Source organism: Gymnoscopelus microlampas (genome assembly GCF_963454915.1).
Source record: "Gymnoscopelus microlampas genome assembly, chromosome: 15".
Lineage (NCBI taxonomy): Eukaryota > Metazoa > Chordata > Actinopteri > Myctophiformes > Myctophidae > Gymnoscopelus > Gymnoscopelus microlampas.
Window position 1 is genome coordinate 45233076 of NC_139952.1, and position 19872 is coordinate 45252947.

Below are 19872 nucleotides of genomic sequence, written 5' to 3' on the forward strand. Positions count from 1 at the left end.
ACACCTTCACATCACATACTGGTCATATGCGATGTGGATTGGCGTGATTAAGCTTTACCGCAAATGACGCAACGCAAAATCAATTGTGCCAATATTTGTCAGCAATACAGCAACAGCATGAATGACATTAGTACACAACACTATGAATGACATTAGTACACAATATACAACACTATGAATGACATTAATACACAACATACAACACAAGCAACAGGAATAACCAAAGTCATTAACCCTTTAAGACCTGAAGCCGATTCTACATGTCTCCTAAATCCCAACAGTTTTCTGAAAAACATAAGTTTTTATATCAGTGGTTCTCAAACTTATTCATGTCAAGGACCCCCAAAATGATATGTATTTGGCCCATCAAAATATTTTGTTCCAGGGACCCCCCTCCCCCCCGCAGAAGCAAAGATTTGAGTTAAAAAATATTTGCTTTAAATATATATATTCAAAGATTTGCACACATTTTCACGAATTTTCAAAAACAACAGATCTACAAGCTCATAGCGCGGCACTCGGTGCTGCGCTATGAGCTTGCATATCTGCTATTTTTGAATAGCCAAAGTGTAAAATAAAGCTTTTTAGCTCAAATCTAAAAATGACACAGTTCCAGGTCTTAATGGGTTAAATGCATATGATATGAATGATGGCCCTACATCTCTCCCTGTTCTGACCTACTGTAAACAACGGCGTGTACCTCGCCTAAAAGAAAAAATTGCAGACCGATGTGAATGACGAACTATCCGCAAATGTCGTGAAATAATCACAAAATCACATAAATCCACATCACATATAACCCTAACCCTACGACCAGTAATGTGATGTTATTATTATTATTATTATTATTATTATTATGTGATGTGGATTGACGTGATGAAGCTTTACTCGCAAATAGCCTGAAACGGTACAACGGCAATACAATTACGCGAAACGACACACAACGTAAAGGACGACATGCATCACATACCTCCACATATGTTCATATGTGACGTGGACTAATGTGATGATGTTTTACCCGCATATGTCGTGAAATGACACAACACAAGACATACATCACATCAATGCACATCACATACGGCCCCCGTGTACGGTCATATGTGATGTGGGCTGACGTGATGAAGACTTACCTGCATATGACGGAAGCGACGTGAAATCAAATGTAATTTTTACCCGCATGTGTTGTGAAATGACAACACATACATCACATCAATCCACATCACATACTACACTACACTACACTACACCATGGACTTATGTGATGTGGGCTGACGTGATGAAGACTTACCTGCACGGATATGACGTGAAATCCTGAGACGCGACGCAAATCAAATTACTTAACGCAAATGACGCGAAATGCTACGAGACATAAATCACACAAACGCTGGCCGTGACCCAATAATAAAAAAAAATGGTCCAGTCCCATACATATTCTTCGAATGACGGGCATTGAACGCAAACGACGCAAACCGCTGGCCCGCCACCCGTTAAATGACGCAACGCAAGCGGCGCTGATAGTGCAAATTTTACAGTTAAAGCTAAAAAAATGTTTAGTTGATACTATGACAGGGCAAAAAAAATAAATATATTTTTTACTTTATCAAAAATAGATAAAGCACAAATAGGTTTAACTATGTGAGTTTGCTATGTGACCAAGAGCCACATATACTATACCCTGTCACTATATTATACAACCTAGTATACATATACTGTACCCTGTCACTATATTATACAACCTAGTATACATATACTATACCCTGTCACTATATTATACAACCTAGTATACATCTACTGTACCCTGTCACTATATTATACAGCTTAGCGTAGGCCTACATATACTGTACCCTGTCATTACATAAACAGCCTGGATACGTATACTGTCAGTACTACGAATAGAACCAAATGGACCAGTGACGGGTCCATTTGGTTCCATTTGTAAAAAACTCAAAGACACACTAGAAGGAAAAAAAAGTTATAACTTTATTCAAGCAAACAATGAAGAGAAAAGAGGGGAAGTTAAAGTATGGAGGTCAGGCAGAAACCTTGTATGTCCAAAATTGTTACTTTTTAAAATGGACACAAAATAACCTGTGTTCCAATGGATCCAATATAATTATCATGATCTTTGCGTTGTGAGCTTGTAGATCGGCTGTTTGTACTGCTTTAGTATGTGACACTGTCACACGGTATGACCAAGTAAAGAAATGTCTTTACGACAAAAAAATAATAATTTATTTATATATATATATATATATATATATATATATATATATATATATATATATATATATACATATATATATATATATATGGTTTCTGCCCGACAACCAATGATAGACCGTGTCACTACTATCACTTACCTTGAACAGCAGCCACGACTCAAACAGCAGATGAAATTAAAAAAACACTAAGAAAGAAGCAAATGACACTACGGACATCATTTGCCTTCTCTTTTAGTTTGCACAGACCTACAGCATAGATGACTGTTAACACAGTGTTAATGGGGCTACATGCTACCATAATGATACCAGACATAAATCACATAGCTCCACATCACATACATTTGTACACACAAACCACTAGTGAAGAACTAGTGCAATAGACAGGCAAGAAGAAAGAAATGTGTTTGTGAAAAGAAAGATAGACAAAAATAAAAAATCGATCAAATAACTCAGACACAAAAGTAAATAAAAACAAATAATCTTGTTATTGCTTTATTAAAGCAAAGAATAGAGAAAAAGAGGAGAAGTTACGACCACATATGGTCATATGTGATGTGGACCGATGTGATCAAAGTTTTGGGCGCAAATGACGTGAAACAATAAATAAAATCACATTAATCCACATCACAGAAAGGCACATGGTCCTATGTGATGTGGGCCGACGTGATGAAGCTTTACCCACAAATGACGCGATGCAAATGACGTGAAACGATAGACGACGCAAATGACCACATACACTGTACATGGTATGGTAGCATGTAGCCCCCTTAACAAGCAGCAGCTGCAATCAAAAGGTTCCTACCTTCCTGCCATCTTCACTTACGGACGTCTACTTCTTGTCATCTTCGTGTTCTGTAAAGACACAAAAAAGAAAACAAAAACGTTGAGTTCAGAAGGCCTTACAGGGTGACATTTTGGAAGCCAAGATGGTCTGTAGAGCCATAAGCTGGTCACTGACAGGGCTGTGTCACCATTATGGCATTTTACTTGAGTAATTGTCACAAATAATTGTGATTAAGGATTTAATTGTATTGTACATTGAACATGTTTGAAAATAAATCAACATTTTTGTAACTAGAAGAGTGGGCACCCGGGAAAAGTGGGCACTTCAATGTGTAATTGGCCATTTCTATTCCTCAAAGTAAGTAATTAAGTAACTTAAAGGAGTAGTTCACCCACAAAATGACATATTTTCTATCAATTGCACACGCCATGAAGCCTTAATTCATGGATTTGTTTTTGTCGCATTCCTATGCCAATAATTAGATTCCCGTCTCCTACCGGCTAATGTATCCGGTAGGAGACACAAAGTAAATTGTTTGTGTCTCCTACCGGAAATACACCCGGTCATCAAATGATTGGCTTAGTAATGAGACAAAAACTAAATCATGAATTCAAGGCTTCATGGGGTGTGCAATTTATAGAAAATAAGTGATTTTTTGGGTGAATTACTCCTTTAAGTACATGCTTTGAAGATGCTTGACTGGCCTACAGCCACTGTGAGCATAAAACAATACGTTTTAGGTTTGATAATGATGTACCCACCCGTACATGTTCACATCATGTATACTTTACATTACTTAAAAAGGGATAGTTCACCCAAAAACATACTTTTTTTCGATTAGTCACCCCACGGAGCCTTGAATTATGGACCGGTAGGCACAAAGGAGACTCTTTGTCTCCTACCGGAACCGCTGCCGGTCATCAAATTATTGGTTTAGGAATGAGACAAAAACCAAAACATATTCATGAATTCATGTCTCCATGGGGTGACCCTAACGGGTCCATTTGGTTCCATTTGTACACTCTCAGAGTTAAATTGACATTGGTTTTACAATGTGAATTGGGGTCCCAGAGGTATAAATGCCACTAGATGGGGGTCCGTAGCCTAATGCATGTCAAACTGGGGGGTCCTTGAAATGAAAATGGTTGAGAATCACTGCTAGAGAGCCGTAAAAACCTTCTCTTATTGGGGTCCCTGGCTTATCTTTTCAAATGGGGGTCCGCGGGGTAATAAGTGTCAATTAGGGGGTCCTTGACATGAACAAGTTTGAGAACCACTGTTTTAAACTATCCCTTTAAGACAGGGGTCTTCAACGTTTTCAGGCCAAGGTCCCCCTAGCTGAGAGAGAGATGAAGCAGGGACCCCCTCTATATTGTATAAAATTGTGTTTGGGATAAACTTTTGCTGCTCTTTTTTCCCTCTACACCTATAACTCTTTGCAAAAAAATATTTTACACTTTGGGCTATTCAAAAATAGCAGATATACAAGCTCATAGAGCGGCACCAAGTGCCGCGCTACGAGCTTGTAGATCTGCTATTTTTGAAAAATCTTCAAAATGTGTGCAAATCTTCTGAATATATATATTTTTAAAGTGAACATTTTTAACTCAAATCTTTGCTTCTGGGGGTCCCTGGAACAAAATATTTTGATGGGGGTCCGCGGCCAAATGCATAGAATTTTGGGGGTCCTTGACATGAAAAAGATTGAGCACCACTGATATAGAAACATAGGTTTTTCAGAATACTGTTGAGATTTAGGAGACATGTAGAATCGGCTTCAGGTCTCAATGGGTTAAGTTCTCCTCAGCAAAGGGATGCTAGGGTTCAAGTGGTTAATGTAAAAAAAGATTTGGCGGACCCCCTGTAGTAACTCTGGGTCCCGGACCCCCTGTTGAAGACCCCTGCTTTAAGAAAATTTTGCAAATTCTTCATTTGCTTTACATTTTGGGAGAAACATTGCCAATTTAGCAAAGAGGTGCCGTCTATTCCTGTATCAAACACCATGTTCAAGTAAAGTCTACAATGCTTATCATTTCATCAAGTTTCAGAAACAACTAAAGACAGTGGCTCTCAAATGTTTTCATATCAAGGACCCCCACATGAATATTCATTTGGCCAAGGATTGGGCCTCTTCCTTACTTCCTCCACATTACCACGTTACCAATGATACAAATGAAGGCTCTGTTCTATTTAGTGTAGCACAGTGGTTCTCAAAGGACACCCATAACTCTGAGTGTACAAATGGAACCAAATGGACTGTAATTTGTTTCCATCTGTACACTCAAGAGTTACACACCCGTAAGGGTCCATTTGGAACAGAGCCTTCATTAGCATCATTGGTAACACCTGTGAAGGGAAATGAGGAAGAGGCCCGATTTATTTCCAATATGGCAGCTGATTCCAAAACTCCAGTTTGTGCCTCCTACCTCCAGCATGGTTGTGTGTTACAGTGAAATTGGTGACCTTCAGAAAACATGCGACCATCTCGTGGACTTCACAAAAACATCACCACGTCCAAATGTAAATAACAACCGTTTGTTTATGAACAGAGCAACTCTGTTCATGAACTAACAGCAGTGATTTACTTTGGATGTTTGACATGTGATGGACACGATGGACACATCTTTTGCCAGGTCACCAATTTCTCCATAACACTGGAGGAGGCAGAATGTTGAGGGTTGGGATTCGGCTTGAAAATAAAACCACAGACGTCTTGGTTCAGCTCTCAGCCGCTAGACCAGTGGCTCTCAAAATGATGTCTGATACCAGTCATCAGTTACCATGAGTATAAACCCTAGGGTTTATACTAGACCGGTCACAATTATTACGCAATAGCCTAATTGCAATTATTTGAATTTGCAATTATGTTTTGCATAATCGTCATAATCATTACCATGTTAATAATGTTCATATATTTTCAAACATTTTGTGGAAATAGCAGATCTACCAGCTCAAAACGTGTTGCGATGCGACACGTTCTGAGCTTGTAGATTGGCTATTTCCACTCTGCTAATCCCACTATGAATGTATTTGTTGTAATTAAATGATGTATATTATGTGTCATATCTACCTTGTGCAACTTTTGTTTACGAAGCCCTAAAAGCCAAAAATAAATTACATTTGTATTCATAATGTTCCCATGCTCAACGTCAAACACAATTAAATCTTTGATCGCAATCAATCATGTGACAATGAATCGTCAACTTCCATTTTGTAATGGTGACACAGCCCTAGTTTATAATGGCCAGCAGTGGTGGAAGAAAATACTGATTTGTTTTTACTTAAGTAAAAGTATCACTACTGCAATGTAGAAATACTCTGTTACAAGTTAAAGTCTAGAATTCAAAATTCACTTGAGTAAAAGTACAAAGGTACAGGTATCAAAATGTACTTGAAGTACCAAAAATAAAAAGTACTCATTATGTAGAATATCCCGTTTCAAAAGTTTTCAAAATATATTAAAATCTTTTAAAAATAGCCGATCTACAAGCTCACAATGCGTCGCATCGCATTGTGAGCTTGTAGATCGGCTAATTTCAAATGGCCAAAATGTATATAGGGCTGAAGTGGTTAATAATTGTTTTTCTTAATTATAGTAAAAATCTACAAAGTAACTAAAATAAAGTTTTCAAACTACAATATTGGATCCGAGATGTAGTGGAGTAAAAGTAAAAGTATTGAAATTTGGAAATACTCAAGGAAAGTACAAATCCCTTGAAATTGCACTTAATACAGTACTCAAGTAAATGCACCTAGTTACTTTCCACCACTGCTGGCCAGGTGTGATCCAGGTACGTACCGTGTGGGGCCTCCCGCCGCGTGGTTGAAGATAGCTGGTATTAATAGAGCCGCGTAGGTTGTATGGCACCACGTCCCGAGCACCGTACGCCTTGTATCTCAAACGGAGAACGTTCGTTGGCACCGTTATACGTTTCAGCTCTCAGGGCCTCGTTGTTGCGTCGACGCCATCGAGGTTCCATCTTCAAGCCCCTTGTCCTGAGTTACAGACACTCTATTACCAGCTATCTCCTGATGACTCCATCCATCCTTTGAACCTTCCCTGAAGCATTCATACAGTGAGTCAAACGCTGAGTCATAGCTAGGAGCCATGACTCAGCGTTTATAACTCACTGTATGAAGTAGATTTAGTCCACTCTGCAGAAGGTCACATGATTAACCTGCAAGACACAGATATATACCAACATTAAATTTAATATATTGTATAATAATAACAATAATAATAGAAAATACAGTTTTTAAGTAGGCTATAGTGCAGGGGTGATACAACTTTGATGGTGTATAGGGCCACTATATTTCCACACTCACTCCGAGGGACACATTGCATATTATTGTTACTGTCGGGCAGACGCCTCTTATCTCCATATTTTTACTTTTTTTGTAAATTAACCCATTGAGACCTGAAGCCGATTCTACATGTCTCCTAAATCCCAACAGTTTTCTGAAAAACGTATGTTTCTATATCAGTGGTGCTCAATCTTTTTCATGTCAAGGACCCCCAAAATTATATGTATTTGGCCGTGGACCCCCATCAAAATATCTTGTTCCAGGGACCCCCCAGAAGCAAAGATTTGAGTTAAAAATGTTCGCTTTAAAAAAATATATATTCAAAGATTTGCACACATTTTCACGATTTTTCAAAAATAGCAGATCTACAAGCTCGTAGCGCGGCACTCAGTGCCGCGCTATTTTTGAATAGCCCAAAGTGTAAAATAATGCTTTTTAGCTCAAATCTAAAAATGACAGTTCCAGGTATTAATGGGTTAAATTCGTCATTCTAGTATGTCACACAAAAGTAGCAAAAAATAGCTGATCTACAAGCTCAAAGCGCGTCGCATCGCGACGCGTTTTGAGCTTGTAGATCAGCTATTTTGGAATTGGAATCCTGACAGTTTTTTTTTATTTAATTTCAAACGGATTTGCTTATAATTAAGTTAACTTTATGAACTTAAATACAAATACATTGGATATAAAGTCATTGAACTAATAATATAGACTGGAGTAATTAAAGCGGGTCATGATTGCATGTTTGGAATTGGAGCAGCTGAAATCAATAACATATATCACTATTAACCTGCGGGCCGCATTAAGTTAAGGTGAGGGCCGCGTGTGGCCCCCGGGCCGCCAGTTGCCCATGTATGCTATAGTGTTAACCCTTTAAGACCGGGAACGCGTCAGTGTAAACACTTTAACCATTATCTTACACTTTGGCTATTTAAAAATAGCAGATCTACAAGCTCACCGAGTGCGGCGCTATGAGCCTGCATATCTGCTATTTTTTGAAAAATTGTGAAAATTTCTGAATTTCTTTTACTCAAATTTTTGCTTCTGGGGGGTCCCTGGAACAAATATACATATCATTTTGGGTGGTCCTTGTCCTTGACATGAAAAAGTTTGATTATAGCAACATAAGTTTTTTTCAAAAAACGTATGATTTAGAACATTGGTTCTCAAAGTGGGGTCCGGGGACCCCCAGGGGTACTTGAGGGGGTTCCAGGGGGTCCCCAGCTAAATGATGGACAGGGACCAAATGGACCCTTATGGGTCTGTAACTCTGAGAGTGTACAAATGGAACCAAATGGACCCGTTAGGGTCCATTTGGTTCCATTTGTACACTCTCAGAGTTAAATTAACATTGATTTTACAATATGAATTGGGGTCCCAGAGACATACATGCCATTAAATGGGGGTCTGTAGCCCTAATGCATGTCAAACTGGGGGTCTTTGAAATTTAAAATGGTTGAAAATCACTGCTAGAGAGCCGTAAAAATCTTCTATTATGGGGGTCCCTGGCTTATCTTTTCAAATGGGGGTCCGCGGGTTAATAAATGTCTATTTGGGGGTCCTTGGCACGAAAAAGTTTGAGAACCACTGATTTAGAAGACATTTGTAGAATCCCCCCAGAAGCAAATATTAGTGTTAAAAATGTTCGCTTTAAAAAAACATATTGAAAAATGTGGACACATTTTCAAGTAGTACCATCAACAGTAGCAGATCTACAAGCTTGAAACGTGGCACAAAGCAACACGTTTTGAGCTTGTAGATCTGCTACTTTTGCCATTTTTTTAATCCTGAAAAGTAACAGTTTGGGACATTCTATGGTTTCCTCCCGATAGAGACGATATTATAGTTTCATCTTAGCCTTAGATCAAGACTCAGATTTCTTATCGATTTTGATATCGATATTCAGTTTAGATTACTTATTATCCTGCCTGAGTGTTATTTATCTTATGTTACAATTTAGCTCAGTTTAATCTCTATCCTTAGGCTTTTACATTTGATTATACTAGATATTTCATGAAAAGTATGAAATGTGAAAAGTGCTGTACAAATAAAATGACATCATCATTATCTTATCTTTGGCATTCTTAACACTCTCCAAAAATAGTGTTTGTTAGTTGGTTCCATGTTAAAGTCTCAAACATCTTGATAAATGTATGTTACTCTAAATATAACGTGTTTATCCCAAAGCCACAGATGTTATCCCACCATACAGACCCTTTATGTTCGGTAATATTCCGCATTATTCGATAAATAAATGTTTCAATCTGGTCTGTCTGAACATCACTGTATACGTATATCATTCAATGGGTGTAAGTGGCACTGTTGCAGGTGAACACCGGTATTACACCCCATGTAATCCAGGAAATACAATGACGTTCATCCACAGAGGGGATTAAAACACTTCTTTATTAATCTATACTGAACATTAACTGAACACCAACACCCCGTATGTACGGATAACATCTGTGGCTTTAAGATAATCACTTTATATTTACAATGCATACATAAGTATAGACGCACGAGCCTTAAACACAGAACCACAAACTATTTGGTAAAGTGGCTGTTGCAGCAGGTAAATGTCCATGTAAATGTGGAACTAGAACAGCGTTCAGACGCACACGGGACTAAGACGCGTCTTTATTAAACTCTACGTAATATTACGGAACACAACAGACCCGTATGGACGGGTAATATCCGTGTCTTTGTGTTTAAACACTTTATATGTTGGATTGGGTTCATTTATGAGGATTTATGATCCGTTTAAAACTACCAACAAACATCAGACTCGATCACCATAAATAATACAATCCCTGACGGGCCGTCTTGATCCAAGTAGATTTATAAACACACATGAACATATGGCAGGGTTAGATCTACAAACCCCCACACAGTGAGTGTTTAAACTTTAGATATAAATCAAACATTACCTTCAGCAGAGCTGCGCGACGTGGTGCAAGCTAAAATGTTTGAAAGCAGACGTAGTGCGCCTTTGTCTATTTTAAATACGTATTCACATCCGGTTTGAAGCCCCGCCTACTGGATCCTGTGCGTTGAACACGTTCAAACGAACGTCACATGGACAAACCATTTGCGTTTTCTGACCGGATCTTCATCCTGCAGAGTGAATAGATCCCCACAGACTGCTTTTTACTCATCAACACTAAATCATCTTCACCTGTGCAGAGCAGCGGTGTAAAGTAACTAAGTACATGTACTCCTGTACTTACGTACAATTTTGAGGTATTTGTACTTTATTTGAGTATTTTCAATACTTTGACTTCTACTCCACTACATCTCAGAGGCAAATATTGTACTTTTACTTCACCACAATTACTTGAAAGCTTTAGTTACTAGTTACTTTATAGATGTTTAATATGATTACAAAACATGCATTAACCACTACAGTCCTATGCATACTTAGGCTATTTGAAATCTACAAGCTCACGTTGTGAGCTTGTAGATCTGCTGTTTTCAAAGCAGGACTTGAACCTGCTTTGGCCTTGTATACAAGGTTGCCTAGGTATCCACGCCAGAACTCGCTTGCCTATGGCACCTCCACACAGTTCCACATGTTTCTTTAGTGCTTTTAAGTGTGGTGTTTAAAACATGCTTCAGATTAAAGAAGAACCACTGTAACTTCCACTGTCCCTTCACTTCCTTAATTACAGCAACAAAATACATATCAAAATATAGTTTAGCTTAGATGTTTCAATGTTTATAGAAAAAAAATCCTCTGTCTTTTTTTGTGATGAATCTATTCTATGTGGCTGTTCTAGCAGTCACCACAATAGCTCACTGTGAAAAGACTCTTTCTGCGTGTTCCAAAAGGTCATGGGTTCAAGTCTCACAAATAACAGTTCAACATTTTGAAGAATCTTGACGTTTTAAGCAAATCCTTATTATGGCCACCCCAGCAGCAATCTTTTCAGATGGAGGTCTGCGGCCAATACGTATCAATTTTTGATGCCAGCTTTCTTCCACTACACAGGACTAGTATTATAGTATCCCTACTGGTGTAAGGAAAGTATGAATTCGAAGGTATGAATTTGTTAGTATAAATCTAAAGCTCAGTGGCTTACTGAGTAATAGCGCCTGCCTCTGATACGGGAGGTTGCAAGTTCAAGTACAGGTTCTGACAATGTATCAAGGCATATCTAACATCTTGCCAAATTTGGAACGCTCTTTTTTTCCCTCCAAGTTATAAATATAAATCTTTCTTATGGGCGTCCTGGCACTACATCTTTTGACATGGGCATCCACGGCCATACATATCAATTTGGGGGTCCTTTACATGAAAGTGTTTGTGAACCACTGTGACTAAAGAGACAGCCATAGCTGAATGGGTAGAGTGGTTGTCAAGAGAGCGCAAGGTCACAGGTTCAAGACCCCACCCCAGTATGTGTGGGTGTCCCTTCACTTCCTCTGAGACTAAGTGCGATGTGGGGAAAGGGACATTAGGTGCAGCTGTGCTGTTGCAGGTGGCTTAGGACTAGACAATACATGTAAGCATATTGATGTTGTAGAAAGTACATGTTTAATAACTCTTGTTACACCTAGTAGCCTGAGTTAACCTAGTTCAGGCATAACTCCATCTTAACCATTTATTTTGTCGGACCACTGGACCAGGAGATTCCTAACTTCTCAAAATCTATTACAATATACTTGTGGAAACATTACCTTACCTAAAAATGGCCACCACTGCTACAGTATGCCCTTTATCAATGTTCTACGCACCAAACCTCTCTGCCAAAAATAGCAGATCTACATCCTACTGGTACCTGCTGGTATATGCTATATATGTAGTAGATGTTTGTCCCTTTATTTTACTCTTCTTGACATGTTTTACTGTACCCCGCCCTCTTATATTTTTAGCGTAGAGATTTGGTGTAGACCAGGGTTCTTCAACAGGGGGTCTGGGACCCCTAGGGGGTCCTCAGAGTTACTACAGGGGGTCCGCCAAATCTTTGTGTGATATGATTTTTTTTTACCGTAACCACTTGAACCCTAGCATCCCTTTTCTGAGGAGAACTTTAGCCAAAAATACCAGATCTACAAGCTCACAACGCCTCGCAGCGCAGAGCTTATAGATCGGCTATTTTTGGCAAGAGGTATAGAGGTGTAGAGGGAAAAAAAGAGCAGACCAAGTAAAAAAAGCTAGGGGGGCCTTGGACTAAAAACGTTGAAGACCCCTGGTGTAGACAGTAATTTGAGCTTGATTGCTGAAAGTAGGCCTACATAAAAAAAAGGTTGTGTAGACATTTACATTTTTCCACCCATTAGTTATACATTTGTTTTACAAAGTTTAACCTACTAAATTTCATTTTGAAATGGAATTGTTCTGCTTTCAAATCGGGGCCAATTGCATTGCTTGTTTCACCTCTCATATCATATTTCATGTAGCCTAATAACCAATAATGAAAGTCAATAATTAAAGTAGCTATTCTTCTTAATAATAAACAAGATTTGTAAAGCGATATACGGTAGTTTTAGCAGTGACTGAGACAACAGGCTAAAAAACAAAGCCAAGTGACAGCTGTGTAAGTGAACGCACACATGATGCGCGTCCATGCGGAACCAGACAGACAATGATTACCTGCCAAAGTTTGGCAGAGGTACAGTAGTCAAAAATAAAGAGTTTGAATGTGTTTTTATTTTTTTATTGATGATAGGGAAGCTGCGCACACTGGGTCTCAACACGCCTCTCTGTAACTGGATTCTGGACTTTCTCACCTGCAGGCCACAGTCAGTTAAAATAGGAGAAAATATTTCCAGCACCATCACAATGAGCACCGGCTCCCCCCAGGGCTGCGTGCTCAGTCCACTCCTGTTCACCTTGCTGACACGACAGTTGTGGGTCTAGTCACGAATGGTGATGAGACAGTACAGAGAGGAGGTGGAGAAACTGGCCATTTAGTGCAAGAACAACAACCTGTCCCTAAACGTGGATAAAAACAAGGAGATGGTCATTAGAGGCCCTAGTGTGCATGCCCCACTTACCATCAACGGCGCTGCTGTGGAAAAAGTCCAAAGCACTAAGTTTCTGGGGGTGCATATTGCTGATGACCTCAAATGGTCCTCTAACACCTCAGCTCTCACCAAGAAAGCCCAGAAACGCCTGTACTTTCTGCTGTTCGGGGCATGAACAAGATCCGGAGACTGAAAAAAGTGAATTCCCCCTCCTCTATCATGACATCCTTCTATAGAGGAACCATCGAGAGCATTCTGACGTACTGCATCACTGTCTGGTATGGGAATTGTACGGATGCCGACCGCAAGTCCCTGCAGAGGGTAGTGAGAGCAGCAGAGAAGATCACAGGTGCCCCCCTCCCCCCCATATCTGACTTATACACAGATAGATGTGTCGGGAAGGCCATGAAAATAATGTCTGACTCCTCCCACCCTTCCCACCATCTCTTTGAACTCTTGTCATCTGGTAGACGGTTCAAGAGCTTAGGGGGAAGCACCAGCAGGTTATCCAACAGCTTCTTCCCCCAAACCATCAGAACCCTGAACACTCGCCACATATTGCCCCCTAAACGAACATCCTGAGGGATAAATGGCACCTTACCTATATTGCACTTTGAATGCATCAGCACTTATTGTTTTACCAATGTTGTCTGCTCTTTTAACTTTTTAATGTTTTTAACGGCCTCGCCTCTTTTTAAATGTGTCTATTGTTTTTAAGCACTATGAGTTGTGGAGAACGGTATTTTGCTCCCTGTATGCCTGGTGTGTATTGGAAGTGACAATAAAAACTGATTCTGATTCTGATTCTGATGATGAATAGAAGTTTATTGAATGACTTGTAGATTTTGATTAAACACAGAAGAGAGAAACATTCCCTACCCCTCCCAAAAAGTCACATCCCTAATGACAGAGTGTGATGATCTAAAAATGTTTGATTTTCAATAAGTATTTGATGGGCAGTAGAAGAGAACTGGAGGTCCGCTGCACAGCTGACACCTCATGCAGTAGTGCACTTCATGACGACTCCACCTTGGGACACACCATAAATAGTACCAAGATCATATGAGACTTGTCTCATGGTCAAGCACATGGGAATCTGCTGCCAATCGCTCCCATCCGGAAGTGCTTTGGTAATGCCAACTCTGTTAGGACACAATATTGATGTATAAATGTTAGTCACATACCATGGTATTGAGTACATGGAGGTAACACTTCCTATGAAGCCAATGTCTATACCAACGTATTATAAGGGGCCGTGTCCACAGAAAGCATTTGGCTTATATTGGTGCCCGTAATGTTCAAACCTATCTACTAGGATTCAGTGGTGTAAAGTATCTAAGTATATTAACTCAAGTACTGTAATTAAGTACAGAGGTATTTTTTTTTTTACTTAACTGGAGTATTTCCAATTTCAATTTCAATATACTTTTACTTCTACTCCACTACATCTCAGAGGCAAATATTGTACTTTTACTCCGTTACAATTATTTGAAAACTTTAGTTACTATTTACTTTGTAGATTTAGATTATTATCACGTTTCGGCCATTTGAAAATAGCCGATCTACACAGCTTGCGACGCATTGTGAGGTTGTAGATCTGCTATTTTCAAAAGATTGTTAAACATTTTATACATTTGAAAACTTGTGAAATGGGACATTCTGCACAATGAGTACTTTTGGTACTTTAAGTATTAAAGAATGAATTCCGGACTTTTACTTCACATTGCAGTTATTTGTATTTATAAACTACTATTCATAAAGGTTAGTGCAGTTCAAAGAGGTTTACAATACAAAACTAGAAAAAGTGCTCCTCGGAGCACAGGTCTCCGCCAGGTCAGGTACGTTATTCTGGCCTCCTGGTGGCGCTATAATAGGCCAATGTGAAAAGGGTGCCATTTATTCTTAGGTCTTTCACGGCAATCAGACACTGCATTCATGATTTGAGGCATTTTGTTCCAAAAATGTGTTTTGCTAAATTAGACCTGCTGGTGGCGCTATAACAGGCCAATGTGAAAAGGGTTGCATTTCTTCCTCAGCCTAGTGGGAATGTGTGTGTGAAAGTTCACGGAAATCGCAAGCTGCATGCATAGTTTGAGGCATTTTGTTCAAAACGGACCAATCCTGCAAACTTTGGAAGCCAACCATAGGCAATCAGGATGGAATATGGGAAATCGGACAGATCCGTGTTGATCTCATGACTATAGAGATACTGTGTACCGATTTGCATGACATTTGGATAAAATCTGTAGGAGTAATGTAAAAAAATGTGTTTTGCACAAAACGGCCTCCTGGTGGCGCTATAACAGGCCCATGTGAAAAAATTGGGGCAGAGGTTCTGAATTGGCATCCAGGGAGTGTGTGTGCACAGTTTCGGAGCGAACGGACCAACGGTGCCGGAGATTAGCTGGTAACACACAGACAGGACACACACACGGACACACGGACACACGGACGGACGGAAGGACGGACGGAGGGTAAAACATACTCTCTCGCCATGCCTTTCGGCCTGGCGGAGACAATTAACAGACCGAAAAAGGCAAATGCAATATATAACAAATTATGAAAAATAAAAACGGTAAAACAATGGAGGCTTAAAGACATTAAGATTTCAGTGTTCACACACAAAAAAAGAAAAGACACTAAAGTGTAAGTTTTGCTCTGGCTCACCTTTCATAAACTTGACCATTCCCGTTTACCCCAAAGGCCTTGCCGTCACTCCCCACCTCAATCATTGCGAGTGATCCTTCAATGTGCTTCCAGTCAGCGAATGAGCAGGTGGCTGCAGATGTGAGCTACATATTAAAAAAGAAAAACACAAAGCAATACGTTGATGACTGACAGGGACGTGCACAGATAGACTCTAGGTGTTGCTAGAGCACCTGCCCTTTGCCCTCTTGACCAGAAGTGCCCTTTTGAAAAAAAGAAAAAAAAAGTTTTGTTTTTTTCAGTTTACAGCAGGGGTCTTCAACAGGGGGTCCGGGACCCCTAGGGGGTCCTCAGAGTTACTACAGGGGGTCCGCCAAATCTTTATGTGATATGATTTTTCTTTTTACCATAACCACTCGAAACCTAGCATCCCTTTTCTGAGGAGAACTTTAGCCAAAAATAGCAGATCTACAAGCCCACAACGCCTCGCGCTGCGAGGCGTTGTGGCCTTGTAGATTGGCTATTTTTGGCAAAGAGGTATAGGTGTAGAGGGAAAAAAGGAGCAGACCAAGTCAACAAAAAAAAGTATAATTTACTTGAGCACCTGCCCCTCAAAATGTCTGTGCACGCCACTGTTTGATACCTTGCATAGTTGCTTCCACCGTTGGTGTATGAATGGGTGATGGGTGAATGTAACACTCATTGTGAAGTGCTTTGGATAATGGAGCTATGTTTATATAGTATTTACTCTTATAAGCCTGTGTACAGACTGAGCCTGCTGGCTGTTGAAGACAAAGGTTGATCGTACCTTTCTTTCTTCTTTTAAATTACTTTTTAAAACGTACTTTTACCGGAAGAAATCATCATTATTTAACTATTTATCTAATAATCGATTTTTCAATGTATCTATTTAGTTAGTTAGTTAGTTAGTATAATATAAAGAAAACATCACATGGATGCGCCTGGGACGTATCATCAGTGTTGTAGCCTGGGGTCATCGGGTGTTTCGGGTCTCGCAACAACATACACCCTCGCCCAGGTGACCCAGCCGGGGTTGATCAAGCCCCGACTTACGTCCCAGTAGCTACCCACGGTCAGTCCTCTTAGGTAAAGACAGGGCCACTCAGTCCGCTTCTCCGGAACTACTCTAACTAATTAGTTAGTTAGTTAGTTAGTTATTTGTAACCTGAAAATCTTACCGCTTTGAAGTAGATTTGGTCTGCACTGTTGACTCCCCAGCATCCATATGGGCCACAGCTCAAGTACTTCAACTTTCCTCCTAGAGAAGTCCATGATGCAGTGCCACCATTGAACGTGTCAGCACCCCTTAGACAATAGGGATCGTTGCCTCTGTTAACTCCCACAGCATAACCATCGCCTCCAGCATCCACCTGGATCAAGAGTCCTAAAGGCAACAATAAAAAAAATATGAAGATATTAAGTATGGTGCAATGGTGTCAACAAACAGTCTAAATACCACATCATACTGTATCTCCCATAATTTATTGCATGACGTTTGATGTACAAATTAAGAAGCTGAAGCTGAAAATGTTTTGGTTACCTGAAACTTGTGCCCAGCTGCCACCCACATATTTGTAGATGCTGTCTGAAACATGAATTCCCCATGGCCCTGCTGCTCCCACTGAGATATGTGTCAGGTTGGCATTTGGCAGTCTGATCCAGGATGAGAAAAATAACAAATAGGCTTGATGGTCTTTGTCTACAGCAACCACTTGTCCCAGGCCAGCATCAACCTGGAATGCCCCGAACAGCTGTGGGCCCTCGGCGCATTTCCAACCTGGGAGGAGTACAACATCATGATAATTATCCTTTATAACGTATTCAAAAATCAAAGATCGAAAATGCATGTTGACAGGAGATAAAGACAAAGTGGACTGGAGGTCAGTGACTTACCCTGACAGAGAGCCTGGTGAACCAGTACCAACAAGAAGACTGCAATAGCTCTCATGATGTCTCAGTTGCTCTGCCTTTCTGCCTCTCTTCTCTGGAACTGCTGTCCCTCCAGATTGATGTGTCATATTTATCATGGTCTTGAACCACGTGTCTAGTGGAAAAAAAAAACAGTATCCAGACAGTGTTACAAGGATATAAATTAGTCAGACAGAAATATGAGTGGTTACACCCATTTTAACAGCTTCAGAGGGGAGGTTTATTTATTTTTTCTGATGTTTTTTTCCACAAGTTGAGAAACTATATGAGAAACTAGTGGGCCGTTGTATATGAACAGACTTTGTCCAAGCCCCATCTCTGAAGAGCAAAGATAAGCCAAGCCCCATCTCTGAAGAGCAAAGATAAGCCAAATACAAACTCATTGAAATGACAGTTGCCGTACTGGAGGAGGAATATACGTCATGTGAACAACAACAGCAACTCTCAGTAAGACCACAGAGTTGGTCAGACAAAGCAGAGCTTAGGCCTCTTCAAGCTCAACGAGCACACCATCACAGTCTTTTGGGTGGAGAAACATGACTGGTGTGGCCTATGATGACACGTCAATGTAGTGATTTACTGGGAAGTTGGAGGTCAAGGTCATGCCAGTATCAGGTCAGTATCATGGTACAGTAAGTCATGGTCAGTATCATGGTTAGTCATAGTCAGTATCATATCAATATCATGGTCAGTATCATGGTGACCATGACACTGACATGATACCAACCATGATACTGATATGATACTGACCATGATACTGACCATGATTCTGACATGATACTGACATGATACTGACATGATACTGACCATGATACTGACCATGATAATGACCATGATACAGACCATGATACTGACCATGATACTGACATGATACTCACATGATACTGACATGATACTGACCATGATACTGACCATGATACTGGCACTGACATGATACTGACCATGATACTGACCATGATACTGACATAATAATATCTCAAATTTATATAGCGCTTTTCTGTACCCAAAAACGCTTTACATGCTTAAACAACAAATGAAAACAACTTTATGGGGGTGGGGGGGGGGGGGGGGGGGCTATAGATATAATGTGTGCCGATTTGCGTGATGTTTGGACAACATTTGTAGGAGTAATATCAAAAGATTTGCTTCACAAAATTGTCCTCCTGGTGGCACTATAACAGGACAATGTGAAAACAGTTGCATTTTTTTCCTCGGTCTAGTGGGAATGTGCGTGCAAAGTAAGTAGCAATCGGACGCTGTGTTTATGATTTGAGGCATTTTTTTTTAAAACGAGCCACTCCTGCAAACTCTAGATCCAAATCTTAGCCAATCAGGATGGACAATTGAAAATCTGACAGATTTGTGTTGATCACATGACTATAGAGATAATGTGTACTGATTTGTGTGATGTTTGGAAAACATTTGCAAAAACAACAACAAAAATCTGTCTCCAGCTGGTGGCGCTATAAAAGGCAGATGTGAAAAACGCGAATCGGCCTGTTATAGCGCCACCATGAGGCTGATTTGATTTTTTTTAGGTGTAATTTCTTCCTCGTTCCAGTGGGAATGTGCGTGCAAAAGTTTAAGGAAGTTGCACGCTGCGTTCATGATTTGAGGCATGTTTCTTCAAAACTGACCAATCCTGCAAACTTTGGAAGGTAATTAGAGGTAATGTATTTCTATCAATTAAAGGGTAAGAGCAATGACAGGAAGATTTGGTGATGTGTAACTGTATACTGTAGTTTGGTAGGCTAATAGATGTACGATACCCTAAGGATAATTCCTTTTAACAGGTCGTTCATGAAAGTCCTTGCGGTCTTGTTTCCAATGAGAACCTGTGAGCAATTAGGGGTTAAGAGTCTTGCTCAGGGACAAATTTCATTTCATCGACACATATGCATATATCGACACATATGCTGGCCTGGCCTGGAATCGAACCTGGGGCAACCAGGGCCTCTGGCTCCCTAGGCGGGCTCACTAACCACTCAGCTATGGCCGCTC

At 40.1% G+C, this 19872-nt stretch overlaps 1 protein-coding gene across 2 annotated transcripts; it reads right to left on the reverse strand.

The window, feature by feature from the left end:
- Positions 1-13107: 13107 nt before the first annotated feature.
- Positions 13108-17926, reverse strand: LOC311061397 (fish-egg lectin-like). 2 transcript variants are annotated; one of them, XM_084080010.1, is made up of 5 exons: positions 17836-17926; positions 17483-17719; positions 17121-17326; positions 15943-16067; positions 13108-13243 (listed from the first exon to the last, which is right to left on the reverse strand). In XM_084080010.1, exons 1-5 carry the CDS (start codon positions 17888-17890, stop codon positions 13219-13221), a joined length of 648 nt encoding a protein of 215 aa, XP_083936136.1. In that variant the 5' UTR covers positions 17891-17926; the 3' UTR covers positions 13108-13218. The 2 variants fall into 2 exon arrangements, with proteins under 2 accessions (XP_083936136.1, XP_083936135.1); XM_084080009.1 differs by lacking the exon at positions 13108-13243 and adding an exon at positions 14167-14417.
- Positions 17927-19872: the final 1946 nt, after the last annotated feature.